Source organism: Triturus cristatus, chromosome 9, assembly GCF_964204655.1.
Source record: "Triturus cristatus chromosome 9, aTriCri1.1, whole genome shotgun sequence".
NCBI classification, from domain to species: domain Eukaryota; kingdom Metazoa; phylum Chordata; class Amphibia; order Caudata; family Salamandridae; genus Triturus; species Triturus cristatus.
The window spans coordinates 374,965,746-374,992,596 of record NC_140592.1 but is presented as its reverse complement, the minus strand read 5'-3'; the positions used below and the strand labels follow the sequence as shown (position 1 = coordinate 374,992,596).

Sequence of the window (26,851 nt, the reverse complement as noted above, 5' to 3'; positions counted from 1 at the left end):
AAAACTGGAATAGAAAAATTAACTACTAATTCCGAGGCATTGGCATCTAATAAAGGGAAGATCTGAACATTGCAAAACACACTGAATTGAGAGATATCTGACAGCAGTGATGAGCCTGAGAGAATGAACTGAAACCATTCACGATAAATTGTTCCCACCATTATTGACCCGAAGAAGGCAGTAAAAAAATGGATTCAGTCAAAACTTTGATAAAAAGGGTGCCCAAGAGTGCATTTTAAATGGCCATGTAAGAGAATAGCCACATGAAGTAATTATATGCAACAATGTAGAAGTAATTCATAGATGATTGGAAACAAGGTGTAATATACAGAAAGAATGTTGTAAGATAAAAGAGTATGATTGAAGTACATCTGTGCGAACAAGTATGTGTGGTTATGTGTCAATCAGAAAACATTTTTTACAAAGATAAAAATATACATAAATATATTTAAAAAAATACAGTCTCTCTATGAAACAAAATGGAGGTAGGTGGATTCGGAAAACCAGTATTAACCTGCAATATTTTTTTCTAATTTAACACGTTTTTATAAATCCCAAGTACTTTTTTGTTAATATGATAAATTAACATCTCAAAATTTGAGGACACAGAATATTAATTTGCCATAAACAAAATCTAAAATTAAATAAAAATATACAAATTCATGTGGGAGATATCATGTGATCCCACAGTGTTGTAACACATTTTATCAGTCTTATTATCTAAAAATTATCAACTCCTGAAATATCCTCACGGAGGAGTTAAGAATAGTAGTAAGTTTGCGCTAATCTTGATGATATTTCGGAAGTCGATAATATGATCACGATATATCTGCAGGTAGATAATTTGTCATTCGACGTTGAGACATACAACAGAGCCCACACAATGTAAAAACAGCCAACTGAAGAACTAAAAAACAAGTGTTGATGGACTTTCCCCAAAGTGTTTGCTCCAGACACTCTGGGGCTTATTTATGAGCCCTTGTGTCATATTTACACAGCCGTTGTGTCACTTTTTGAGGCCCTACGGTGGCATAAATAATGTGCCATGTTGCGCTATATATTTACGAAGTGATGCATCTAGGGAGATGCGTCACTTTGTAAACCCCTGCGCTACATTATACCGGCGTCAGGTATTATGTATGCAGGGTGGGTGTTACCCCGCATCAAAGCCTCCTAGAAGGGGGTGCATTGAAATCTATAAGATTTCAGTGCACCACTTCTAGGACACCATTGTGTGAAAACCTTACGCCTGCCTCATGGCAGGCGTAAGGGTGACGCAGGCCCTTTCACATGGGGCTTGCCTCATATTAAAGGGCAGAATCCTGGAGTTGCATCTGTTTTCATACACGCACAGGCAACGCGCCACGTTTGCGCATACAGATACGTTAGTAATACTGACGTATCTGTAACTCCTCGTGACATGATGCACCGTACTTTAAATATGGAGCACCTATGGTGTCGCAAGGAGAGCGATGCAACACTTCTTATAAATAGGGCCCCCTGTACTAAGAAAAAGAAGGGAGCTAACCAGTGCCTCCTGCTAGCCATAGTGAAGGCCAGGTCAACTACAGTGGGTGTCATGGCCAGCCAGTAAACAAAAGTTCATGTCTTTGAAGGAAGTGAGCTGGTCTTGAAGCACTAGAAGAGTTGCTCACCTGCACTTACGCTCATCTTTGTCATCCTGCAGCAGTCTATGATGCCTCACAGGGTGGCACTGGAGGGCTGCAAGTTCATTTGTTGTTGGTGCAGTGCCCTATGGCCATTCTGATGTCCCCCAGATGTGGTTTAAACAAAGGAAAGTATGTGCCATGTCCCTGCCATCTCACATCAGTCTCTTATCTGGAATAAATTGGGACCAGGGCTGTAGGGTGATGGGTGGTACAGTAAATTAACCATACCAAATGCCAACCAGTTACTCTGTTTCTTTTGCAGTGAGGATGTCGAAGACCAGTTTATGCTGGGCCCTGTGGCTCTTTGGCGCTCTGCTGACTGTAGCAAGGACTCAGTGGGAGCAAGAAGCGACTGACAAGGAAGCACCCGGGTGAGAGGCGTTATCTGCCCTTCTTAGAAACAAGATACGTGGAAAGTTGTTCACAGAAACAGCGACTATATGACACCCCCTACATTCTCTGCACAGAAAGGGATGGCCTCTTCAGAGACACAGCATAGAGGGATGGCCCCTCATACACACAGCACACATGGACAATCCCTCACAGATAAGGACAGTCCCCCACGGATACTGCCCATAGGATTGCCCATCTGGGCACAGCTCATAGGGACAGTGTCTCATACACACAGCAGATAAGTTTAATTCCTCACACACAGCCCTCAGGGACAGTTCTTAAGAGATCCAGGCCACAGGGACAGTCCTTCACATATAGGGAGGCAGTCCTATACAGATACAGGCTACAGGGACTGTTCCTCACAGACACAGACCACTGGGATGGCCCCTCACAGACACAGTATACACCAAATTGGTAAAAGTATAGGCAGGGCACAGGAAAGTTAAATGCCACAGCAGTTTCTGTAGGTAGGACTGATCCTCAAAATTGAGTGTGATTAATATATGCTCCGCCTTCTTTTATTTTCACAAATATTGCGCAATATAATTTGTATTACTGATTTAATTCATATGAACATTGATGTATTCAGAAATGACAGGAATTCACATTCAAATGTTGGCCCTAATGCATTTAGAGGTCTTCTTCAGGAGGACTACCTGTGCAGTGCTTAATTTGAGCCAGTGGTTTCTGGTGCTTGGCACCAGCACGTAATTGTCAACACCCGCACTTATGACAGTAGGACACATGGTGGCACTGTCTGTCTAATTTAGAAATGAGTACAACAACAGTCGTTTATTAAATCAATACACATTAAAAAGGATTAATACCTGCCACGCGAGCCATACTTGTAGTGGTGGGTGCCTGGAATAGGCTGTATTGTCACACTTGTAGGAGTGTGAAGGCTAGTAGTTGTGTTGGTACTATCATTGCCAGCACTGGCAGTGGCAATGGTTGGCGCAAGCTTGCAGTGGGCTCTCGACAAGTGCACTTGTGTTTTTTGCAAATTAATCAGTGGCTGTAAGCATCAGTGGAAGGAAGCAATTGGCCATGTTAACTGCAGTTAAATCATTTGCAAAAAGTACCAGCGTTTACAACCAGCAAAATGCTTTTTTTTCAATGTACTAATCACATTTTAGGATTCAGAAAAGTTTTTCAGACTGCTAAAATGGGATTGCTTATGGACACTGATTTGGGTTCTGATAGGGACGTGTTGTAGGCATCCTTCCAAATACTGAATCGGTATCATATAGATTCATGTTTTGCGCCTGAAATACGTTTACAAAACAGTGACATTTTATCAACACCTCAGAGGAGGTAGTAATGCATTTGCAAAAACAAAGAGTTCCCACTGGGAGCACTACCCCTAAAAAAAAAGTTTGATTTATTTAAAAGCAATCACAGAGATGGTGGTCTGCTGGACCCAAAGGCTGCCAATCCGGCGATGGCCTCCAATCGTAGTGGATCACAATTTGCAACATACCTCATTAATATTAATGAGGTAAATAGGATTGCCGATGACTACAATTCAGATTTTTAAGACTTGACCTACTAGTGCGTAGGTTGGTTTTTAAAAATCTTTACTGGCTGCAGTTTGTGACCATTTTTTTACAACCAGATTTCAAAACACCTCTCCCTCATTTACGAATAGTATGTAAATATCAAGTACCGATACGATATCTCCGATTGTGAATGACTGCGGCTCTTAGCTGTAGAAAGTTTCAGATATTTCTGCTTGTGTAAATCAGTTCATTTGGATAGTTAAACGCTCTACTCCATCATGGTACCATGTGTTTTTAATGCCATGTTGAATGAGGAGCAAACTGGTGAGCTCGATCAAGGTCTGTTATCAACTTATGAAGCACTTGTTTATGAGGTCTGAAATCATAAATAAGCTATGCTTCTATCCGCAGATCTGCTGGAGGTTACAGATGCATACGTTAATGTTGTTGACGGAATCCACTATAGTGCATTACTTGTACTGTTATACTTAGATTTGCTAGAGAATTCAGAAGCATACGTTTTGGAATTATTATTTTGAGCTTGTATACTGCGTACCCATCAGCACTTGCAGGACCGACTGCTTGTACCTAAGTTCCGAAGGGGAATTCAGCAGATTCAGGAGTTACAAATTATAACTGAGTTCCAGTTTGTCATTCAGTCTGCCGGGTTGCATGGTATCGAGACGTTTGATCCAATAATTTCCCTTTCAGACAAGCATTTGGCACTGTTCCCCCCAATATTAATTTGGGTAACCGTTTCTTGTATTTGTAATTTGAGATGGATAAAGTTATCTCCTCACCACAAAATGTGTTTCTACTCCTTATTTTAAACTGTGTGTTCTGAAGGTGCTTATATGTATTTTGATTATTCTTTCTATTTTATCCACATATCCAAGGCCACAAAAGAATTTTAACGAGCGCATGCAAAATATTGACTCACAAAAGGCAATAACCTTTAAATGTGTTTTTTCTGCCTTTGTTAGGGAGATATGCAGTTGGACTTTTGATAATGTTGTTGCAGTGTCCCCAGTCAAGGAAAGACGTTGTCAGGCACGGCCGGCACAGGTAACAGCGGCGGGGCTGGGAGGGGACAGGGCGGGTAGGGGGGAGTGACAGATGATGGATAGGGAAAGTAAAATAAAAAATCAATAAAACCACTTACTTGCTGACTCAGCGATACAGCAAGCGCAAGTTAAGTGGTTTTATTTATTTTACTTTCCCTATCCCATCTCCGTCCACGTCCTCCCACCCGCCCCACAGCTGTTACCTGTGCCGGCCGTACCTGGACGTTGTCCCTTTGTGAGTTACAACATCCAGTGTTTCCTGTTTTTTTTCATACGTAATGATTCTTGATAGTTTTGTTCCCTGTGTATGCTATCATAGGTGGACACTGTAAGAGTTATTTCAATCACTAGACTAGTCCAATCAATTTCCAATATTTCATGATATTTTTTTGAGTTACCTAGCTTTGGCGGGATATTTTGCAACCATGACAGGTCTATTTGTTTTTACTTTTGGTTTCTGTCTTTTTAAATTGCCCCCATGTATGGGGTCTACCCTTGCTTCGGATGTATGGATAGTATCTTCAGTGTACTCTCTTTCCATGAATTTTAGGCTCATCTTGAGTTTTTCTTCTGCAGTTTTCTGTCTTTCGTGGTGATGCATTTAATACTCTATATCTCGTTAGATAAGATATAGTCATGCTCATGTTTTTGTTTTGCATAAAGATGTTCCATACGAGGGACCTGCTCCAAAACTCATAGGTGCGCTTATCAATTGAAGACAGACCTTGCTACTGTTGTATTGACATAGCACATGGCGATGGTCCCTTATAAAGCAAGATCTCTGAGTAAGTCCCAGCACACAGACCAATATACATAGGTTCAAATGGAATACTTCCTTGTTTAATCAATCATGCTGAAAAATCTAGACATTGAGACACTATCCCTATGGTCTCCAGGTAGAAGTCCCCCCTTAAATTGGCTTGAATAGGTTCTTACAAGGCATTTTTTGCAGTTCCTAACATTTGTAAACATGTGGATACAGTAAATACCCATCATGAAATGTTGAAAGTGGCACAGAAGTCCACCTCACCACAGTGTGCTGCACGTAATATTCTGCAAACACTGGTGTAATGAACCCCAAGATTTGTGGGGTCGTACATGGCTGATTTCCTAAACACCAAGTAGGAATGATGACCTTTTCAGAGGAGAGGGGAACTGACAGGTGTCACCCACTATATTATGCACATAAAAATAGGGGAAGTTAGGGTTCAAGAAAATCTGAGTAACTCTTACATCTGAAGGTGATACTGCATAGGCCCACCCAAACCTGAGAATTAGTTGAAACACAAATAATGTATTTTATTACACATTAAAATTTAATAGGTGCTGCTCTTGTATAAATCACGTAAACAAAAAATATCAGCATAATTATGAACATCTCAACTATAAAAAAAATATAAGGAGGAAGCTAGATACGCTCCAAACATCCCTAACCCTATTAGTAGAATTGGCTAACCATATAGGTCTGCTTACAACTTTATGTATTAATGATTATAATAGTAGAGTCATGTAATACATCCCCTCTGCTCCCCTCAACCACATACCTCTATGCCCGTATGCCACAAATCAGATTACCGATTGTCAGCACCTTTCTTCAGTAAATGGTCAAACAACTTGCCTTACCTGATTTTAGAAAACATGATTACAGCTCTGACGAACAGGTTACTTACCTTTGGTAATACTCTTTCTGGTGGATACTCCATCTAACTGTAGATTTCTCACCTTTAGAATATACCCAGGTTGTAACTGCAGAATTCTTCTTTGGTGTTGTCTGTGCGCTGGTAGGTGGTATATCAGCCCTCCTCCCAGCATGTTGACATCAGTTTCTTTCTTTGCACACTGTCTGACCAGTCGCGGCTGCTTCCACAAGCAGCCGCCACTGGTAAGGAGGGCAAAGAGGGGAAGGAGGGGAAAGAGGGGAAAGAGGGGAAGGGAGGGAAGGGTGTTAAAAGAAAATGAACAAAAATCACTAAGCTGCCGGCTGGCTGGCCAGTCGCCACCTCTCTTCCGTTCTCTTGTCCTCTTCCTGGCTTCCGGACTCCCTGTGATTACTGCGTTGGTTACTAACTATGCTACAATATGGACTGATTGTGTATGCCTCTGCATATGTGCATGTCTCTTCCTGGCTTCTGTTGGAACAGGAAGCACCCAGGCTCCCCTAACCCATCACAACGCTGCAATGCAGCGTTGTGATTGGTCGGCGCTCAGATGGGAGCCTGGGATGTTCTCCATCCAGGCTGTAATGCAGCTTGGGTGTAAAACATGCAAAGTGTCCATGAAAGTTTGGCCGGCCCTGAAGGGCCGGTCAAACATTCATGCGCACATAGGAGGGTGCCACCACTCCTATCCCTGCTGCCCAGCCTAGCCCCACCCCACAAAACTACTTCAGCACAGAAAAATAAAATAATAACATTGCGTTATTATCATTTTATTTTTCCTTTTTGCCGTGCTGAAAGCCAGAGGGGCAACGCTCCTCTGCCTTAGCGGAGGAGCCGCCCCCTGCATCTGACGCAGATCCGGAACTCCGCTCTAATTTTTGTCAATCTTCGATATTTCTCCTTCAAAAACAACACGCTTTAAGTCATGCTGAGATTGCTGAGGGCAGATGTTGGTCTCACACCCTCCTACTCACAACTCAAAGTTATCTAACCAATGCACTCGAAGGCGATCAGAGACTGGGGGAAGGGTGAAACTGTACATCACCAATAATAACAAGTATTTGCAGATATCACACTTGACCTGTGCCTGGTTCAAGTTGCGTGCATGGTCCCAAGGAAGTTCCCATGGCTACTCCACTTCCTGCTCAAAATCTTTAAGCAAGTCAAAATCCAAACACAAGCACAAGAATGCAAACCAGGACTCGACCCCATCCCCCCACACTTTTTTCCCAAAGAGAAGGCATGAGGGCATTAAGATCTAAACTGCCCTTCTTCAAAGTCCCCCACCATGGAACCAATAACCTCAGCTGGTTCTAAGATGCCTTGAGTTCCCTGGTTGTCGTCGACACTGCAGCAGATTGAGGCCTTCAAGATGGCCATTGCTGCAAATCTTTAGCGTTTTGCCGGCTCCCTCTGGTACACCTTTGGGTCCCAGGAAGCTGCAGGGGCCTCCAGTGGAGTTACCACCAGCAGGTCCTTGTCATGTGCTGTCTACCTTCTTGATACTCTATTTCCTGTTATTGTAAAAATTGGACCTATGATGGACAACCGTGGTCTATGTTGTTACTTGTTGGATTATCTGTGACAGTTAGGACCCTAAGCAGACGCCTCTCCTGGACAATATTCCGCCCTTTCTGTGGCCACTAAGGACCAGAAATCAGGGTCAAGAGGAGTTACTTGCTAGTCACCACTTCCTGTGGCCAGCATGGTGAGAATGTAGAGCTAGAGGAGGCTGCAGCATGGTGTGAGATATAATCCCTGAGAAGTAGGAGAAAAATCATCAGTGAAGGTTTTGTGAAGGAAATGTTTACAGTCATTTACTTTTTGTGTCATCCTTTCTTGTACAGAAGGAAAACATGGCAGTATTGTTGGATTTGTCCCCATCTTTTGTATCATGATATTTTGCTAGAATCAGTGGCTCTTGAATCTGCTAACTGTGAAAACGTTTTACTATTTCTTATTACAGTATGAATAAAGTCTGAAGTTGGAGAGATTTACAACTTAAAGGATTGGTCAGTCAGATGTAGTGCCACCTGGGTCCCCCTCATTCTCTGCCCTTTTTAGGTCTTGCCTGAAACATCGCATGCGTTGTTGCTAGTGCGATATTTTGTTTACTTACAGGGGGCTGAGAGACCGGCCATTGCTTACCATTAGTTTGCTTCATGGTCACTCAAATTTCCTTGCTTTGCTTTGATCAACGTGTGCCAGCTTCACTTCCTCTTCGTGTGCTTGTACCTGACCTAGAGCATGGCCTGTGTACCTTTCATGTTCATCCTTCCACTCTTCTGCTTTTGTAGCTACATTTTTCTTTTAGTGGCAGCACTCCATAAGAGTGCATGTGTTTAAAAACTGTCTCTCCCCCACACCACAGCCTAGTTGGTGCTTGCAACTGCCCACCTTCCGCTGTCCGTCATCTTGCTGACCCCTTTTGGCCTCCTCCTTCTGTCTGACATTTTGCGAACCTCCTCCTGCCCCTCCAGCTGTCCCTTGTGTTGCTTGCCCTTTCTTGCTGTCTGTGTTGTCCTGCCCCCACCCTCCTTAACAAACAAAACTGCTATGATGCGCCCATTGTTGGGTGTCAGAGTGGTTTATTTTCTAAACTTTAAATTATTGTTGCATTGTTTATTGTTTTTTTACTTAAGCTATGGCCTCCTGCGGAGTTGTTGCTTGCCCTTTTCCACCCTGTCCCAGAGTGTTGCTTGCCCCCTCTAAATCTCCCAGCCCACGCCACGTCGCTTGCCCCTCCCGTCCCAAAAATAAATAAATAACAAAGGCACATAGCTCTCACAAATGCAACAGCTATTTGACTTTGTCAATGTTTTCTGTGTGTGGCTGCTGTGCAGCATTGTTGAAGGTAAATAGAAAAAAAGCAGTGCGATGCAGCCAGTGCTGGGACTGCGTCATAGCATTTTATTTTGTTTAACTTTCAGCCATGCTACTGTACAACATGGCTAAAAATGTTTTGACAAAGTCATTAGAACTTTCATGGGCATATTGGCTTCGCCAATGCTTGTTTATCCTCTAATTGACCATATTGATGTGGCTCCGCAGGGGCCACCTCTTGACATTTCATTCCTATGCTGACGGTACACAGGTTAATCTTGGCTGTAAAGACCAGTTTTCTTCTGTGTCAATGGAGATAGAAAGGGTAAAGATCTGGATAAATAAACAGTCACTATTTACAAAGCAAAATTGCAATTCATGCTGCTCAATAATCCGTGTGCAACAAAGAGCACATTTAAAAACAAGCATTGGCATAGCCAATAGGTCTCGCGTTTGGGACCTTATAAGTGTTTAGCCATGCAACAGTTGCATAACTAAATACTTATAAGGTCCCAAAAGCGAGACCTATTGGCTATGCCAAGCGGCCGCAAAAGTGAAAGTGACCGCCATCGCGATCAAACATCAAAGCGGCCGCGAAAGTGAAAGTAATCGCGGTAAAGCGCGGCGCGCGCTCCCGCGCACATGCACTGTAGCTCTAGGCTGGCCTGGTAGCACTTTTTGGAGCCCTCTCAATAAGTCTCGCCAGACCAGCGCATGCGCTGGGTCAGGCGAGACCTAACAAGTACACAAGCCCGAATTTGCTTGGTATGCAGAATGCTCTCCCAGTTCTTAAGTTGTCATTGATCAAAAAACACTTTTCAACATACACTTTTTTGGATAATTCTGGCGTTTATCCCATGTGAGTATTTCTTAATGGTGGTTGGTGCTTTGATTAATTCCCTGTTGAATTAAGACTATTTTTTTGTGGGATTAACAGAGCACCATTGTCAGAACAGCAATAAGTTCAAAATGATGTATGGCGCCTCATTTTGGGCTTAAAAAATGTGAAACAGTGACTTGTTATTTGAAGAGCTTCCTTGTGCTTCCTGTCATTTCTTGGATTCGAAATGTGTGTTTACTATACAAATGGCTAAATAGTATGGTTCCTCCGTATGTTCATGAAAGACACCCAAACCCACTCTCGAGACCACCAATAATATCCGTCGGTAGATTCCCTAAATTTGTGAAACCAAGATTTGTTGAACGTAGACATTGTTTAGATTTGTCTTTATGAATATTGCTGATGGCATTCACATGCCCAAAATATACTGAGATGTTATACATAGAATAGGGAGCAGAAAGTGCTATTTATGGTCTGGCTTGATAATGCAGCTGTCGCCAGACAATTATGTGAGCATCAAATGAAAGTAATTGTGGTTCCACCCACATGTTGAGAGCCAGGAGTATCTGATTTGATTGGACAGAGGTTGTGTGTGTCCACAAAACAAGCATTGGCAAATCCAATAAGTCTCACCTATTCAATAGCTATTGACTTTGTCAATGTTTTAACCATATTATACACCAGTGTGGCTGCTGTTCAGCATGGCTAAAAGCTAGTGGGGCAATGGAGAGTGGAGTGGAGTTTAGTAAAGTGGAGTAGAATTGAGTTTTATGAAGTGGCGTAGAGAGTCGTATAGTGGCTTGGAGTGATGTAGAGCAGAGTGGAATGGCGTGGTGTGGAGTGGCATAGAGTGTTGTGGAGTGTCGTGGAAGGAGTAGAGTGTCAAAGTGGAAAGGTGTAGAGTGGAGTGGAGTTCAGTAGCATAGAGTGGAGTAGAGAGTCAGAGTGGAGTAGAGTGTTGTAGAGTGGAATGGCATACATTGTCATGGAGTGCTGTAGAGTGGAGTGGTGTGTCACAGAGGATGTTATGTAGAGTGGAGTAGAGTGACATAGAGCGGAGTAGATTGTTGTAGAGTGGAGTGACATGTAGTGGAGTAGTGTAGGAGAGTGGAATGGCATACTGTTGTTGAGTGCTGTAGAGTGGAGTGGCCTAGAGTAGAGTGTTAGAGTGGAGTGGCATAGTGTGTCGTAGAATAGAGTGGAGTATAGTGCCATGGAGTGGCGTAAAGGGAGTTGAGTAGAGTGGAGTAGTGTCGTAGAGTGGCATAGAGTGGAGCAGAGTGTTGTATAATGGAGTCACATGGAGTGCAGTAGAGTGAAGTAGTGTTGTAGTGTGGCATAGAGACGAGTAGAGGTTAATGGAGTGGAGCGCCACAAAGTGGAGTATTGTGGAGTGGAGTGGAGTGTCCTAGAGTGAACTTAATGAAGTGGAATAAAGTACAATGGTGGAGAGGACATTGGTGCAGATGACTCTGGCGCAGGGTCCATTGGTTTTGAATAAAGTGGTGTAGAGTCCATAGGTGTAGAGTGCACTGACGTAGAGTGCAGTGGTGCAGAATACTTTGCAGTCGCATAGAGTGCAATGGCGTAGGGTGGGGTGGCGCAGAGTAGAGTGGCATAGAATGCAGTGATGGAGAGTAGATTGTTTCATCGTAGAGTAAAGTGGCATAGAGTGGAGTGGTGCAGGGTAGAGTGCAAAGGTGTAGAGTAGAGTGACATAGAGTGCAGTGGCATAGAGTGGTGTCGAATGCAGTGGCCTGAAATGCAGTGGTGCAGAATAGATTAGAGTGGAGTTGAGTGGTGCAGAGTAGAGTGCAGTGGCATAAAGTAGAGTGGCATAGAGTAGAGTGGCATAGAGTGCAGTCTTGTAGAGTAGGAGTGACATTGAGTGTAGTGGCGTAGAGTGCACTGACATATAGTAGAGTGGTGCAGAGTACAGTAGTGCAGTTGCAAAGAGTGCAGTGGTGTATAGTAGAGTGGGGTAGAATGCACCAACATATCGTGGAGTGGTACAGAGTAGAGTAGAGTGGTACAGAGTAACGTGGCTTAGAGTGCAGTATCATAGAGTGCAGTGGTGCACAGTAGATTACATTGATGTAGAGTGGATTGGCGTTGAGTATAGTAGCGTAGAGTGCTTTGGAATAGAGTCCAGCAAAATGGCATTGAGTGGTGCAGAGTAGAGTGGTGTGGAGTTCAGCAGCAGAGAGTGCAATGTTGCAGAGTAGAATGTCGTAGAGTGCAATAGTGTAGAATGGCTAGAGCACATTGGTGTAGAGCGCAGTGGCATAGAGTGTTGCAGAGTAAAGTGACAGAGTGCAATGGTGCAGAGTAGAATGGTGTAGAGTGCAGTGGCATAGAGTAGAGTATTGCACTGCAGACTATTGTGACGTAGAGTGCAGTGGTGCAGAGTAGATTGGCGTAGAGTCTACAGGTTTCAAATAAAGTGTTGTAGAGTGCAGTGGCAGAGAGTGCAGCAGCGTAAAGTAGTGTGGTGCAGGGTATATTGCAGTGGTGTAGAGTGGAATGGCACAGAGTAGAACAGAGTAGTGCAGAGAACACTGTTTCAGAGTAAAGTGGAGTGTCAATAGAGTGCAGTGGCATAGAGGAGCGCCTGCTGCTCAGCCCATATTCCAACTGACACTCCTCACCTCACACGCACCCAAGCATTCCATTCATCATCACCACTCCAACATTCCACGCAGCACATTCACATTGGATGAACAGCAAGGGCCAAATCAACAGGGAATATACATAGATAAATACACAAGATATAACAAAACTTTGATAAGAAGGTAAATTGTTGCTGAATGCATACTTTTTATTCAGATCCAAGGGAAGAGAAAAAGCACAGAACACTTCAAGCAAAAACAAGTCAACTTGTCTACATAAAGAGCAAATGTATGTTTTTATTTTCATTGTTGCTTTTTTTATTCTTACTTTCCTTCTATTTGACCATGTGCACCACTGGCAGATGGCATATGCTGTGTATGACACCTGCAGCCACATCTAGCTTTTCAACCAACTAAATGACTGAGGTGAATTGTAATATCCTTCTACATGTACAGTAGGCGGAATGCCAATCAATGTAAAAAGTTGCCCCCCTCTATCTGAATTATCACCTACACATGACTTTTTTCAGCTTCTGTTTTAAGGGGGCAGTGGGTGAGCATGTTGCCTCTTATCTGGCAAGTCCTTTTCTCCTTCTAACCCCATCAGCTATTATGAAGCCTGTCCTGTCACTGAGAGAGGCAGAGAGTGGAAGACAAACAAGTATTGGCCAAGTAAATAGGGCTTGCTTTTTCAACCAAATGGCATGCCAATGATTTTTTGCTGGTGGTCTGCAGTAACGGTAAAAATAAAAAATATCTGAAAAAGAGTGCGACGAGCAAGTTAATGCCATGTGTACACATCATCACACTTTGGTGACCCTGATGTACGTGCGCTTGCATTACCATGCTTGCCCCCCCATACGGCAACAAACAGCAGTCATTTTAATTATTGTTTTATTTACCATCGCAAGATGGTGGACTTCACTTGGAGGGTGGGTAACTAAAAAAAAACAAGCATTGGCACAGCTGATAGGTCTAGGCGATGCGAGAGCTATTGGCTTTGTCAATCTTAATGTTTTTTAGTCATGTATATTAGTTTATTATAATACATTTTGCGTTATGAGTATTAAGAAACCTGTCAAATAAATATCAAGTTATGCAACTATGTGGGTCATCTAAGAAGTCAATTTTGATAATATCTTTGAAAAAAGATTCCCTCTCATTTTTTCAAAGGGCAATGATCTTAAATGCTACAGACACTGATGACCATTACAAACGTGACTAACATTTGTAAAGTGATCTTTTCCTAAAGAATGCCAAACAAAATAGTCTGTGACTAGGGAGAGCGTGTTGCTGAAATACTTATATTTATTTAAGGTAATAGAGAATATGCTGAACTCCTAGCTTCTATATTCACCACCACTTTGAGCCAGGGGAAAAAATAAGGCAAATTTTTCAATCATGTAAACTGAAGCCTGCGAGTAGGCGGCGCTATGATATTCTTTAACCTGAAGTATCACCCGTTCTCGTATTGGCCGCAAGATGGCACTATGGACTCTACTGCCTCTAGAATACGCACAAAGAAAATATCTTCTGATTAACTTAAACACAGAACTGGAATTTTACATGTAATCATTGGAAAGAAGCACTATTTGTTACAGTGTTATTATTTTATTAGCAAACATGCTAAAGTAGTCAAACACACCGCAAATCACGTGCTTTTGAATTTTGAAGACTCATTCTGAGCTTTGCAGACTCATTCTGAGGTATATTAAATTGAAAACAAATTTACAGAACGATAACACCTGATGATGCGTTTATAAATTCAGTGTTGTAAAACAAGTGAGAAGAAAATTTAGCTTACGTCTTCTAAAGTTTTCCTGCACGTATTTCATGCACAGATAAAGCAGGATTTGGATGTGAGGGCATTCTGGCTGGGGTTGAGATGGGGCAGGTGGGAGGGTTAAAAGAGAAGAGGAGATGGAGGACGGAACGAGTGAAAACACAAACACTCGTGTGGAGTGCTCAAACACAAAGAAAAAAGTAGCTTCTAAATTAGGGGCAGAGGATGGAAACTAGCACTTGGTCCATGCTCTGGGGAGGGCTTCACACATGGACAAACGGAGACAAAGGATATGACAGCGACAATGGAGGGAGCAAATGGTAAACCTACGGGTGGGCTGAAGCCCACATAATGAAAAGAACATGTCTCTTTGAGACAGCGCATGCTCTGTCTAGCCGAGACCTAAAAATAAACCAAAGATTTTAAAAGGTGCACAAAAAACACTGTTGAAAAGAGAGAGCTGCCAGGACATCCATAAAATGAAAATATTTTTTAAGGACTGTGACAGAAGGAGTGCAATGGAGGAGCGGGTTGGGGGGAGTAAATGCATGGGGTCAACAGGCAAAGAGAAGGGTAGCAACAGAGGAGCTTGAGGCAGCGGAATAACCAAGAAGAAAAAACAAACAGGGTGGGAATGTTAGCAAGGGACAAGCTGTGGGTGGTAGAGACGGGGCAACATGCAGCACCTCACTGAGTGGAGTAGAGTTGTAGAGTGGAGTGGGGTAGAGTGGAGTGCTGTGCAGTGGCACATAGTGAAGTAGAGTGTTGTAGAGTGTCAGAGTGGAGTGGCATAAGGTGGATTGTGGTACAGTGAAGTCGTGTACAGCCCACACACAATCATGTATGGAAATGGCATCACTTACTGTACTGATTTGTTTTGATCGTATTGAAGTATGTGTTTCCACCACACTTCCGAATTACAAAAAAAGGCACTTGATTTGTGCTTTCCTAATTCGGATATATTTTGAAATATTTGCACAGTTAATTTACAGACATTTACATTTTGTTGTGTGGTAGAAAAAAAACTTTTCTTTCCCTGTACCCGGCAAGATTGTCAGATAAATCGTCCCACTTTGAAGTTAGAGAAAGAAAAGTAAATACCAAGCTCCCTTGGAAGACAGAACCTGACATTTGACCTTTGTCTTTGAACACACAGCAAATGTGACAAGATAAGACATATTTTAAAGGCCTGTTTACAGAAAGTGAGGACTCGTTGAAGAATACAAGGAGTGATGGTGAACAAGCTTTGATCCACAGGAGAGACAAAGACATGCTGGACAGCCTAAAACAAATAAAGCCAGCAAATAGAAATCTAGAAAATGTGTGTTACAAACCACAGAGCCAATGATAAGCAATAGACAGAATGCATCCCCAGGGAATCCATCAGAATGCTCACATGAAGTCTTTTCGCACCCTGACAGCTGTAATGTCTGGTAGGCTTCGACCCAAAAAGATGCGGGTCTGTGTGGCTGCTCTGGTCACTTAGCGGTTGTGAGATGTGGGTTGAGGAGGCACTGACGTATGCAGCAGGCTCAATTAAAAAAACAGAAGGTCATAAAGGACTCCTTCCTCCCATGGGAAAATATTATTACAAACCACCAGAGATGTAATTTTCTTATTACAGGCTCCGTCTAACATCAGAACACTCCTTTAAATAAGAAAATATTGTAACTATTTTATAGGGAGATTGCAAACCTCCACTTATTACAAAATTTCTGCAGCCCTGAAGTGTTAATCAAACCTGATTTTACATTTTACATGCATGCACGTGTTATAAAAGTGGCTCTCGCCAGTTCCCTACAAATATGTTTGGAGGAGCGTGTACCAATCCTTTGCAGGTGTCAAAATACACTATTTTTCTGCGCTCACTGCAGCACTGCCTCCTAACAGTCTGGAAGTAAACCTAATGTTATGCAGAATGTAATGTGTAGAATTCTATTATTGCACATATATATTTTTCTGAGACTTGGGGCCTGATTACAATTGTGGCGGTACATGGCGGGATGCTGGTAGCTTGGCGGCACTCCTTCGACTGCCGCAACGGCGGTCCGGCAATTGGACCACCACAATTCATAATCAGGCCCTTAGTATTCATGATGTCATGTGTTCTCGTAAATGATCTCGCCTGTACTGTGCCCAAAAAGACAATTTATTTTCTGGTATCAACATTACTGGTATGAATATTACTGCAGCTGTGATGTGTGTTACCCATGATTTAGCATTTTCCATGCATATGTGTTAATTGTTTTTCTTCATGTTCTAGGTTTTGTGACTGGACATGCATGAAGTTTGTACAAATATGGGCTGGTTCATTTTGTGTGGTAAGTGAGATACTTATAACCTAAGGGGCATATTTGCAACAGGCAGCGATGATTATCGCTGACCTTGTATACCGCATTTTTATCAATCGCTGGAATATTTCGCCAGGCTAGCGTTGTATCAACAACGCTTAGCGCCATGGCGATGTATATTCCAGCGATAGCGCCCTTTTCCATGGAACATCGCTGGTTTTCCAGTGATGTTCCATGTAAAACGGCGATATGCTTGATGATACGACCCTGTGGTCGTATCACATGAATCCACCTCCCATGTTAGGTATGCCATAGTCAGGAATTTAACAGACGTTAAATTCCTGCGTTAAGGCATACTTAGAGCGATTCAAATAATCGCTTCCGTGCATTGTATATATCGTGAAGCTGCCTTCGCGATATTTACCCATGTTGTTTCCACAGATACGCTTACTTTGCATCTCATTAGCGATGCGAAGTTAGGCGTGCTGGAAACGGGAGCAAAATCAGCAAAACACGCGCTAGCGTGGCCTTGCTGATATCGCGATAAACTTTATCGCCGCTTTTCGCCCGTAAACGGACGCTAAAGCGACTATAAATTTATCGCCTACCCTTGATAATATGCCCCTAATTTCTTACCCAGACACCTGCTTTAAGGTCAAGCTCCTACTTTAGCCGGCAGCTTTAAGGTCAAGCCCCTACCTTAGCCAGCAGCAATAGGTCCACTAGGCAAACCATGCAATCAGTGCTCCCAGTTTTTTTTCTTTTTCATAAGCTATTTTTACTTAATTGAATTTGGGGTTTAAGTCAGACTAATGTAGCCAGAAATACTGTTGGACATCAATATTGTGTTATGAGTATTGTTTAAAAAGTACTTTCCCATTGGGTCTAGATTATCTACTATTAACTCCAGTGAGGCAATATGTTTGAAAACAATAGTCAGGATATGTTAGTAATCAGTAGCGGTCCGTGGAGCGAGTTCGGTGGGGCAGAGAGGCGGGGCGGGGAAATGTAAACACCGGAATATGGATGAACGGAGGTAAGTACACATTTAAATAAATAAAACGTATTCCTTTGCGCGCCCGGCTTCATCGCAAAATGCGATGCAGCGCGCGCAACGAAATTCGTTTTATTTATTTAAATGTGTACTTACCTCCGTTCATCAATATTCCGGTGTTTACATTTCCCTCCCCGCCCCGCCTCACTGCCCCACCCAACTCCCTCCACGGACCGCTACTGTTAGTAATGCATGGCGATATTCTTACTGTGATATTCTTGTACCACACTCCACTTGACAGGACTGTGACTGGTGCATCTGGCGCTGAGCTAGTGGGGTGGTTGGTGGGGTCAGCTGGTGGTGTGATAAAATTAATCTATGGTTTACAAAGCACTTGCTGCAAAGTTCATGTATCCATCAGTTTTCAGGCAAAAATGAAAATATCAAGATAACTCTCGTGATTAATGTTGCTGCTGTAGAGAGATCCAGTTTTGTCTTGTGGCAGTTTTGACTTATCATTAAGTAGCGCAGAGCGTTAATATACCTGCTGCAAAGAACGTGTCCCATGCAGAGCACAGAACTGTGTTTTATGTGGGTAGCTCAGTGGGTTACTTCTTTTGTCACAGAGATCCTTTTGTTACTTGAAGTTCATTAGTTACAATCTTAATATAGCAGAGTGACCCATGAATTGTCATTAAATAGTTGATTGCAAACTGCATGGTATAAGTTAGAAGACTATGTTTTTCCCTCAGTCTTTATTATTATCCTAATGTTGCTAAAAAAGGTTTGTATGGGTAGAAATACATTCCGATTAGTAAAGCCAACTCCAACTACTGTGGTTCGTTTTAAATGGTAAGTTTGTGCTTCTCCAGACCAAATATTCTTAAAATATACTGCCTACTACCATGGATGACATGTGGCACCTTGTAATCCTCATTGTCTTATGTAACATTCCCTATAGACTGATCTACATATGTATGATTCATTGTCCCTGCATAAATGTGTGTGTGATGGTAGATGCTCTGACACCCTACGCTGCTATGAGTAGCGCCATGAAATAAATGAAATGCATGTGAATGAGGGGCTAAGGAGAGATGAGGGGCACTGCTGGAGAGTGGGAGTGGAGTTCACTCCCTGGAAGAGGCTGACCCTTCAGCGAGTGTCACATTTCACCAACTAATGCCTCTTCGTTTGCCACACCTTCTTAAAGTCCCATCCTTTCATAATACTCGCCATTTTTAAAGACTTCAGGTCTCGTTATATGTCCTTGAACCTCTTCCCACTGCCTCACATACAGTGCTATCCATCTTTCCTTCTTGCAACACCTCTTCGTTTAGCACATGCAAATGCCCATCAGGGAGATGCTGTAATTCTGCTTTACTTTCCGCTGTTTTCCTTTGTTCCCTTCATTACCCACCACAGTACTCCTCTTCCGTGACACTTATTTCACCCTCCTTTCCACCTGTTTTATGCCCCTTGAGGTTTTGCAGTCTTCCAGTTTGTCTCCAAAAGCAGGGTAACAAAGGCTGCTATACTTCCTGCAAAAAGCATCTCATTCCCTGAAAGCTCCAGTGACAAACAACCATTTACCACTGTAAGGTGGTAAAATAACGGTACTCCAGCTCCTCAACTATGCAAGACACCAGTCAGCCCAAACCTGTGGTTCAGACTCACTTAACTAGGGAGTCCAGCGCCTTTTTTATATGATATGGCCCCTATATTTTACTAGTAGAGTCTGCTGCACCACTGCAGGCAGGCTTGCCGGATCACTGACACAATATCGAAAACAACAATATCACGAGACAAAAATATTGGATCAAAAATGTTGATTACAAAAATATCGTGCACCTATACTCATAATGGTATGTGCAAAAATATTGAAAAAAGATATTGTTTCACACTAATATTGTTAAAAAAAACAAACTTACAGAGATATTTTTTTTTAACATATATAGTTTAAAATAGTAAATCTTAAATATTTTAATATATAACTAATATAATGTAAATTAAATACATTTAAATAATATGTAATATATATACATTTATACTTATGTAAACACACATGTGTGGGTATATGTTTGTGTAAACATATATAACACTATTACTTAACCCCTTCGCTGCGGCGGGAATTCCGCCGCAGCGCTGGAGGGTGCGGGGGGGCAGCGCGGTGGCGCTGTGCTCATGACGGAGCCACTCCGTCATGAGCCACGGTTGAGCTTTGCTCATGACGGAGCGGTTCCGTCATGACTCCGCCCAGTTGCGTTGTCTCCCCGCACAGGCGGGGAAACAGCGCCGCGTGGGCGGAGCGGCCGCCAACGGTCGTGGCATGACGGAACCGCTCCGTCATGAGCACACGGCAACCGTGGCTCATGACGGAGCGGTTCCGTCATGAGCGGGGAAGGGGTTAAATATATATTTTACATTACATTAAATTTTGTGGGTTATTTTTTTTAATTTACTACTATAAACACACACATGCACACGCATGCGTGTGCGCACACACACACACACACACATATATATATATATCCCACACATCCACTTCCACCTCTCCCACAGATAAACGAAATAAACGGACACGGACCACCAAATCTGGGATTGCTCAGTTTAAGAGCTGTCCGCCATTACGCATTTCGGCCGCCTTCGGCCTTGATCACATGACAAGCTGCTCATTCAGATCACCCATTTTTAAAGTGACCAGTGCACACATAATCCTCAATGGATGTGGAAGACAGACTACACGTCATCATTTCTAAAAGGATATTATCGGCAAAAAATTAATATGTGTTTTTTTGTAGCCTCATCTAAAAATTAATACAATCTTAGATTTTAGATTTTTTTTAAGCGCAAATTGAATGCCACTGAATCGTGAGTTAAATGTACACATAAATGTATGATATAATCATTGCATTGAGATGATTAAATGCATTTAAAAATAAGAAATTATCCATTGTTGACAAAATACAATTGCAGTAAAATACCGGTTAACAGTTAAAGGCCACAAAATCCATATATACATCAATGTAAGTTATGTCACTTAAAACCCTAAATAAAGGGCATAGTGCTATGTGTGAATAAAACTTGGAAAAAAATGTGTTATTGTGCTAGCAGCAGTGAGGTTTTCCTTATCTAAAACAATTATTGTTGTTTTCTCAAAAATACAATCATCAAAATATAGAAAACAAATGTTATTTATATGATTATTGTTCTTATACTCAGACGTATCTTTCTAAATGTTACGAGACATAATAGATGAACGAATAGTATCTACATGAATTTTTTTATAGGTCATCTAGACATCTATAAAATCTTAAACTTTATTATTTGCCGATCATATGCACAATAATAAAAGGTTATTGTTATAAATGTATATATGAAAATATAAATATAAATATAAAACCATATTCCTATAAAATATATGGATAAATGGATAAAAATGCCTATCTGGAAACCCATGTGTTACAAATCTTCTACAAACAAGTATAAAGGTCTTTGGTGGTATTCAGGCCCTTAGGACTCTTAGGTGCCAATTCCGATCCTGTAAAAATATTCCCTGTACGAATCGTATCCGGATTTTTTTACGTACGAATCGTACAAGTCCCGTACAAACTGACAAGTACGATTCGTATGTAAAAAACTCCCTATGAATCGCATTGGGATAATTCCCCGACACGTCCTCGGGTCGGAAAAGGTGTCCGACACGTCCCAGGACAGTTTTACGTACGATTCGGTAAACCGAAGTCCGAACGCGCAAGTACGATCCGTCCCGTCTGTCCGAATGCACAACCGTATGGTAAAAACACCGTACGGAGCGAACCTCTATAGCAACCATGGAGACGTCCAAACATGTGCCTGCATACGCGCCGGACCCCCAGCCCCCCCCCGTATGTACGCGCCGGACCCCAGCCCCCCGTATGTACGCGCCGGACCCCCAGCCCCCCGTATGTACGTACCGAACCCCCAGCCCCCTGTGTATGTACGGTGCGGACCCCCACCCCCGTATGTACGGTGCGGACCCCCACCTCACCCGTGTATGTACGGTGCGGACCCCCACCCCACCCGTGTATGTACGGTGCGGACCCCCACCCGTGTATGTACGGTGCGGACCCCCATCCCACCCGTATATGTATGGTGCGGACCCCCACCGCCGTATGTACGGTGCGGACCCCCACCCCACCCGTGTATGTACGGTGCGGACCCCCACCCCACCTGTGTATGTCCGGTGCGGACCCCCACCCGTGTATGTACGGTGCGGACCCCCACCCCACCCGTGTATGTACGGTGCGGACCCCCACCCCCGTATGTACGGTGCGGACGCCCACCCCACCCGTGTATGTACGGTGCGGACCCCCACCCCACCCGTACATACACGGGTGGAGTGGGGGTCCGCACCGTACATACGGGGGTGGGGTCCGCACCATACATACATGGGTGGGGTGGGGGTCCACACCGTACATACATGGGTGGGGTAGGGGTCCGCACCGTACATACGGGGGGGTCTGTGGGGTGTTCGGCACGTAACGGGCCCCCTTTTCCTCACGCTTCACGGCATACTTAGCTTTTCCGGCACTTTTTGGATGCCGTAAAAATATTGCTGTCCGGAGTGCTGTCGGTTCGAATCGTACTTGCTGGTACGTAAAAAGCTGCCTAACTCCGTCCGCATGTCGCGTATGCGCTGTCCCGGATCACATTCGTATATATTTTTGTGTCGGTCGGTGTTTTGTACGATTCGTACGGAAATGGTGTTTCCGTACGAATCGTACTTGCATGTTTGTATGGTGTTTTTACCGGGGACGAGTCGGACGGAGAAAACGCTCCGACCGACGGTTCGTACCCGGTTTCTCCAGGATCGGAATCGGCACCTTTGTGTCTGTTTTAAAAAGCCCTTCCTTGCGCTTAGCCATGAGGTTCCTTCCTCCAGTTCTGGGCTACTCTTGACTAGATCATCGCCCATAGATTATGTTTTTCGATAAGAGATAGAGGGTGTTCTTGTCAAAAGATGTCCAATTACTGGATTATCTGCCACTATAGGCCAATTCCGTTGGAAAATACTCCTAAATTGTTTTTCCTGTTTGCAGTATGTTAGGATAATTCTGATGGGATCATTGTTGTGCTTTGAGTTGTCACTTCTTTCTCTCTCTAATGGTGTTGTTTTGCTAAATAATAGTACAGACCTACTATGTTGGTTAGATTTGGCAATAGCTGTATCAATTGTTTTTGGAGAGTAGCCTCTTTCTAAGAATCTCTTTTTACTGGCTTGTTGTGTAAGTCTCAGCTCCTGTTCATCACTGACTATTCGTCTTCATCATAACATCTCCCCATTTGGTATACTTTCTAACAAGTGAACTGGGTGAGAGCTAGTTGCTTGGAGAACTGTATTACCAGCTGTTAGTTTACGGTGTAGTGATGTAACTAGTCTGTTGTCTACTATACTAACTTTTACATCCAAAAATCCACTGCATCTGAGCTGAATGTGGCAATAAAGTTTTAATTGATTTCATTCTCATTTAGTGAAGAAACAAATTGTAAGGCACTTTCTTCGTTTCCTCTCCTCACAACAAAAAGATCATCGATATATCGTAGCCAGACTACAACGTGATTTACCATTGTGTAATTAAAATCACCCCTGACAACCAGCTCCTCCCACCAGCCCATGTGCAAACATGCATAGCTGGGGGAGAAGCTGGCTCCCATGGCGACACCACCCTGCATCTGATATATCTGATTTCGAAATAGAAATAAATTATTTTCTGAACAAAACTGAGTCATATTTATGAGCATCTTCGTATGTTGTGATAAGCACATCGGCCTGCTGTTCAAGAAATATTCTAAGGCTCGGATACCGTCTTGATGTCTTATACTTGTATATAATGACGTTACATCCATTGACATCAGAATATAATCGTTCTGCCACGTCAGGTCATCAATTTTGCACATAAAGTCACTTGTGTCCTTTAAATAGGATGGGAGGTTCTTGACGTAATCCTGCAAAAAATAGTCGATGTAGTGCGATGTATTTACCAGCAACCCATCGCATGCAGCGATTAGCGGTCTCCCTGGTGGCTTGCTTGAATTTTTGTGAACTTTTAGCAAAAAATAAATCACTGGCATGACTGGATGCCCCTTCTTCAAAAAGTTATACTCATCCAAATTTAGTAATCCTGCACATTCCAAGCCAGTAATTTTGTACTGAATTTATTGTGAGTGGTCTTAACTGTTAAAGGAGAGCTCCTTTTCTAGCAAGAAGTGTCATTCAATTGAGACAGAGCCTCTTCCATGTAGTCCTTCCTTAGCCAAAGGGCGATGTTTCCAACTTTGTCCGAATTTCTGATTATAATTTCTTTCTCTTTTTGTAGTTTCGACACGAGTTGGCTGTATTTCCACTCCATGCTTGTATTTTACATCTGTTTTTTTGGAGCCTACAGTTGAGTTGTTTAATTTGTGCCATTACTTGTTCATTAAAAATGTCCAATGAATCTCTAGGCATGATCGGATTGAAGGTTGATTTGTTTTTGAAGGGTGTGTTTGGTCTAAGAAACAGCTCATTAGTAACGACAGCTTGTGTGGCTCCAAAATCTGTTGAGTTCTGGCTAGAACTTTCCTTTTGAAGGTCTTATAGATCTCTAAGTAGTGCTTGATCACTTGCAGTAAATGCCATGGTACTACAGAGATGATCTTTGTCTCGCTCCTTTATTGTCATATTTTGTTTTTTTTGGAGCAGATGGTACTTGCCCAATTTAAGTTTACGTATAAATTTAAAAACATCTGTCCGGGTCTATGCATAATTAAAACTGCTTTCCGGGCAGTAAGATAATCCAAGGGACAAGAGTTGTAATTCAGCTTGCGATAGATCCATATTTGCTATATTGATTATTGTTTTAGTATCTGGCATCACTTGCGTTTCCAACATACATTGGTTGTTTTCTTGTTTTTTGCGCTTCTTGATGGACTTTTGTCATTCCCTTCGTCTTTTGTTGTGCCTTTGGCGAGTTTGTTGCCTCTCGGCTGCAGGGTCTGTATTCCATCCTGGCACAAAAAATCAAGCTCCTCCGCGAGGGTTAGTTTTTGACGAGGCTGAGTATCATGACTCAATTCGGGTTCTGCATCGCTCTCCAGCGCAGAGCTTAGATCTGATGTTGATATGGTAATTGGACCTTTATAGTTAAGAGCGCTCCTCTTTTCCCCCTGTTTAGGGTTTCTCAATGAGTCATATTTCCTTGCAAAGGTAAATATCTGAACATTTTCATAATCAGCCTTGTCTCTCTGGAATTTGTATGCCTTCCTGCCCTTAATTTTATCCTCCTCTTTTTTAATTCTGCCCATCATTTCTTCTCGCATTTTAGATATATTATGGGGTGGTTCCATCTTTGCTATGTTTTGCTCCAGCATGCCTATTTGTTGTTGAAGGGCAATTCTGTCCGTTTCTGCATACTTGACCAGAATTTCTACCAATTTCCTGAATGAATTAAGATTGCATTCAGCCCATTCTGCCATCATCCTGGGGATTGGGATTTCCGTAATTTGGGGCAATCCTAATTCTTAGCCCTCTATAATACATAAAAAAAATTACCAAACCAACTGCAAAACATTAAAATAAATTACCAAATTAATTAAATATAAAAAATTATAAAATCAGAAAAATACATTTACTAAATATATTATACAAATGTAAACATAATATGTATATATATATATATATAAAAAAAAAATATATATATATATATTCACTGAAAAAACCATAGGTTTCACACACGTTATAGTTAGGAATTAGCATTTAAAAAACCTTGCAAATTCACTGAAAAAACCATAGGTTTCACACATGTTATAGTTAGCGGAAATTTTACTGATAAAAAACCAATGAAATTCCCCCGTTATAGTTAGTGCAGGCAACTATAACTCACGCGACCGCAATCTTCTGCTGATGCTAATACTGTATTTAGACACTTATTTGCCCATGTCTTCTTCCATAAATTTTTAGCTATACATATATTACAAATATTTTTTTTTTATAAAGACACATATGTCATCAGCAGAAGATTGCGGTCGCGTGAGTTATAGTTGCCTGCACTAACTATAACGGGGGAATTTCATTGGTTTTTTATCAGTAAAATTTCCGCTAACTATAACGTGTGAAACCTATGGTTTTTTCAGTGAATTTGCAAGGTTTTTTAAATGCTAATTCCTAACTATAACGTGTGTGAAACCTATGGTTTTTTCAGTGAATTTGTACGTTTTTTTAAATGCTAAGTTACTGTACGCCATTCGTGTCGTGCGTGCCTACTTAACGCAGTTCTTTCCGTGCGCGCACGGTGCGCTTTGCGCACCGCGCGCCCACTTTACGCAGTTAATGCCGTGCACGCACGGTGGGCACGCGGTGCGCTACGCGCACCGCGTGCCCACGTTACGCTAGATGGGCCATGTACGCACGATGCGCTTCGCGCACCGTGCGCACATGGAGAACATATGATGCACTTCGTTTTAAATAGGTAATAGGTAATATTTAAATTTTTCACACCTCTTATAAGCCATGTCAATTCAATTCAATTCAAATAGACTTTATTCGGATTTCAAAAACCATCCATAAAAGCACAAAATAAATTTTAAAAATACACACAAATAATACTGCAATTTTGGGCCACAACTTATCATTTACAAATATAATTTATAAAAACAGCAATGAAAACTCAAATGACCTTTATACTGTACAATGCATAAAACCACCTTAGATACAATATATAGCAGTGTATAGCAAAGGATAAACATAGGTATTATGAAAACAAGACAAATACGTTATAACACATTAGGTTAGTGCAGATCATGTTTTAAAGTGCAAAGTGCATATCTTGGTATAAAATTAATCAATTCTCAAGGACCTGCGTGAGCATACAATAGCATTAAGAAAATTGCTAACTCTAAAAATTAATTCATCAGATCCCAACATTAAAAAATGTCTATAAGCATGATTGAGGTCGGTCAAATCATGTTTTCTACAATAGGGGATTAAATAGTGCCTTGTAAACTTCATGTAAAAACCACAGCCAAAGATAAAGTGTAACATACTCTGGGTTCCACCATGGTCACATGGGCAATTTAATTTTTCCAGATTTTTGATGTAACCCAATGGAAAACAGATAAGATTAATAATACTCCGGTCTCTGAATCTGAAGAGTAAGGTCCTCTTCCATCTGCCCAATTTTTTACGTAAATAGGGCTGAGGTAACGTCGA

General features: G+C 42.2%; 1 protein-coding gene across 2 annotated transcripts in view; it reads left to right on the top strand.

The window, feature by feature from the left end:
• The window catches only part of LOC146797978 (ribonuclease Oy-like), a 120,616-nt gene that overhangs the window by 37,204 nt on the left and 56,561 nt on the right, over positions 1–26,851 (top strand). For both annotated transcript variants that reach the window (XM_085625201.1, XM_085625200.1), the window contains exons 2-3: positions 1,933–2,041; positions 16,604–16,661. In XM_085625201.1, coding sequence (XP_085481327.1) covers positions 1,938–2,041; positions 16,604–16,661 — 162 coding nt within the window. In that variant the 5' untranslated portion in view covers positions 1,933–1,937. The remainder of the gene's footprint in view (positions 1–1,932; positions 2,042–16,603; positions 16,662–26,851) is intronic.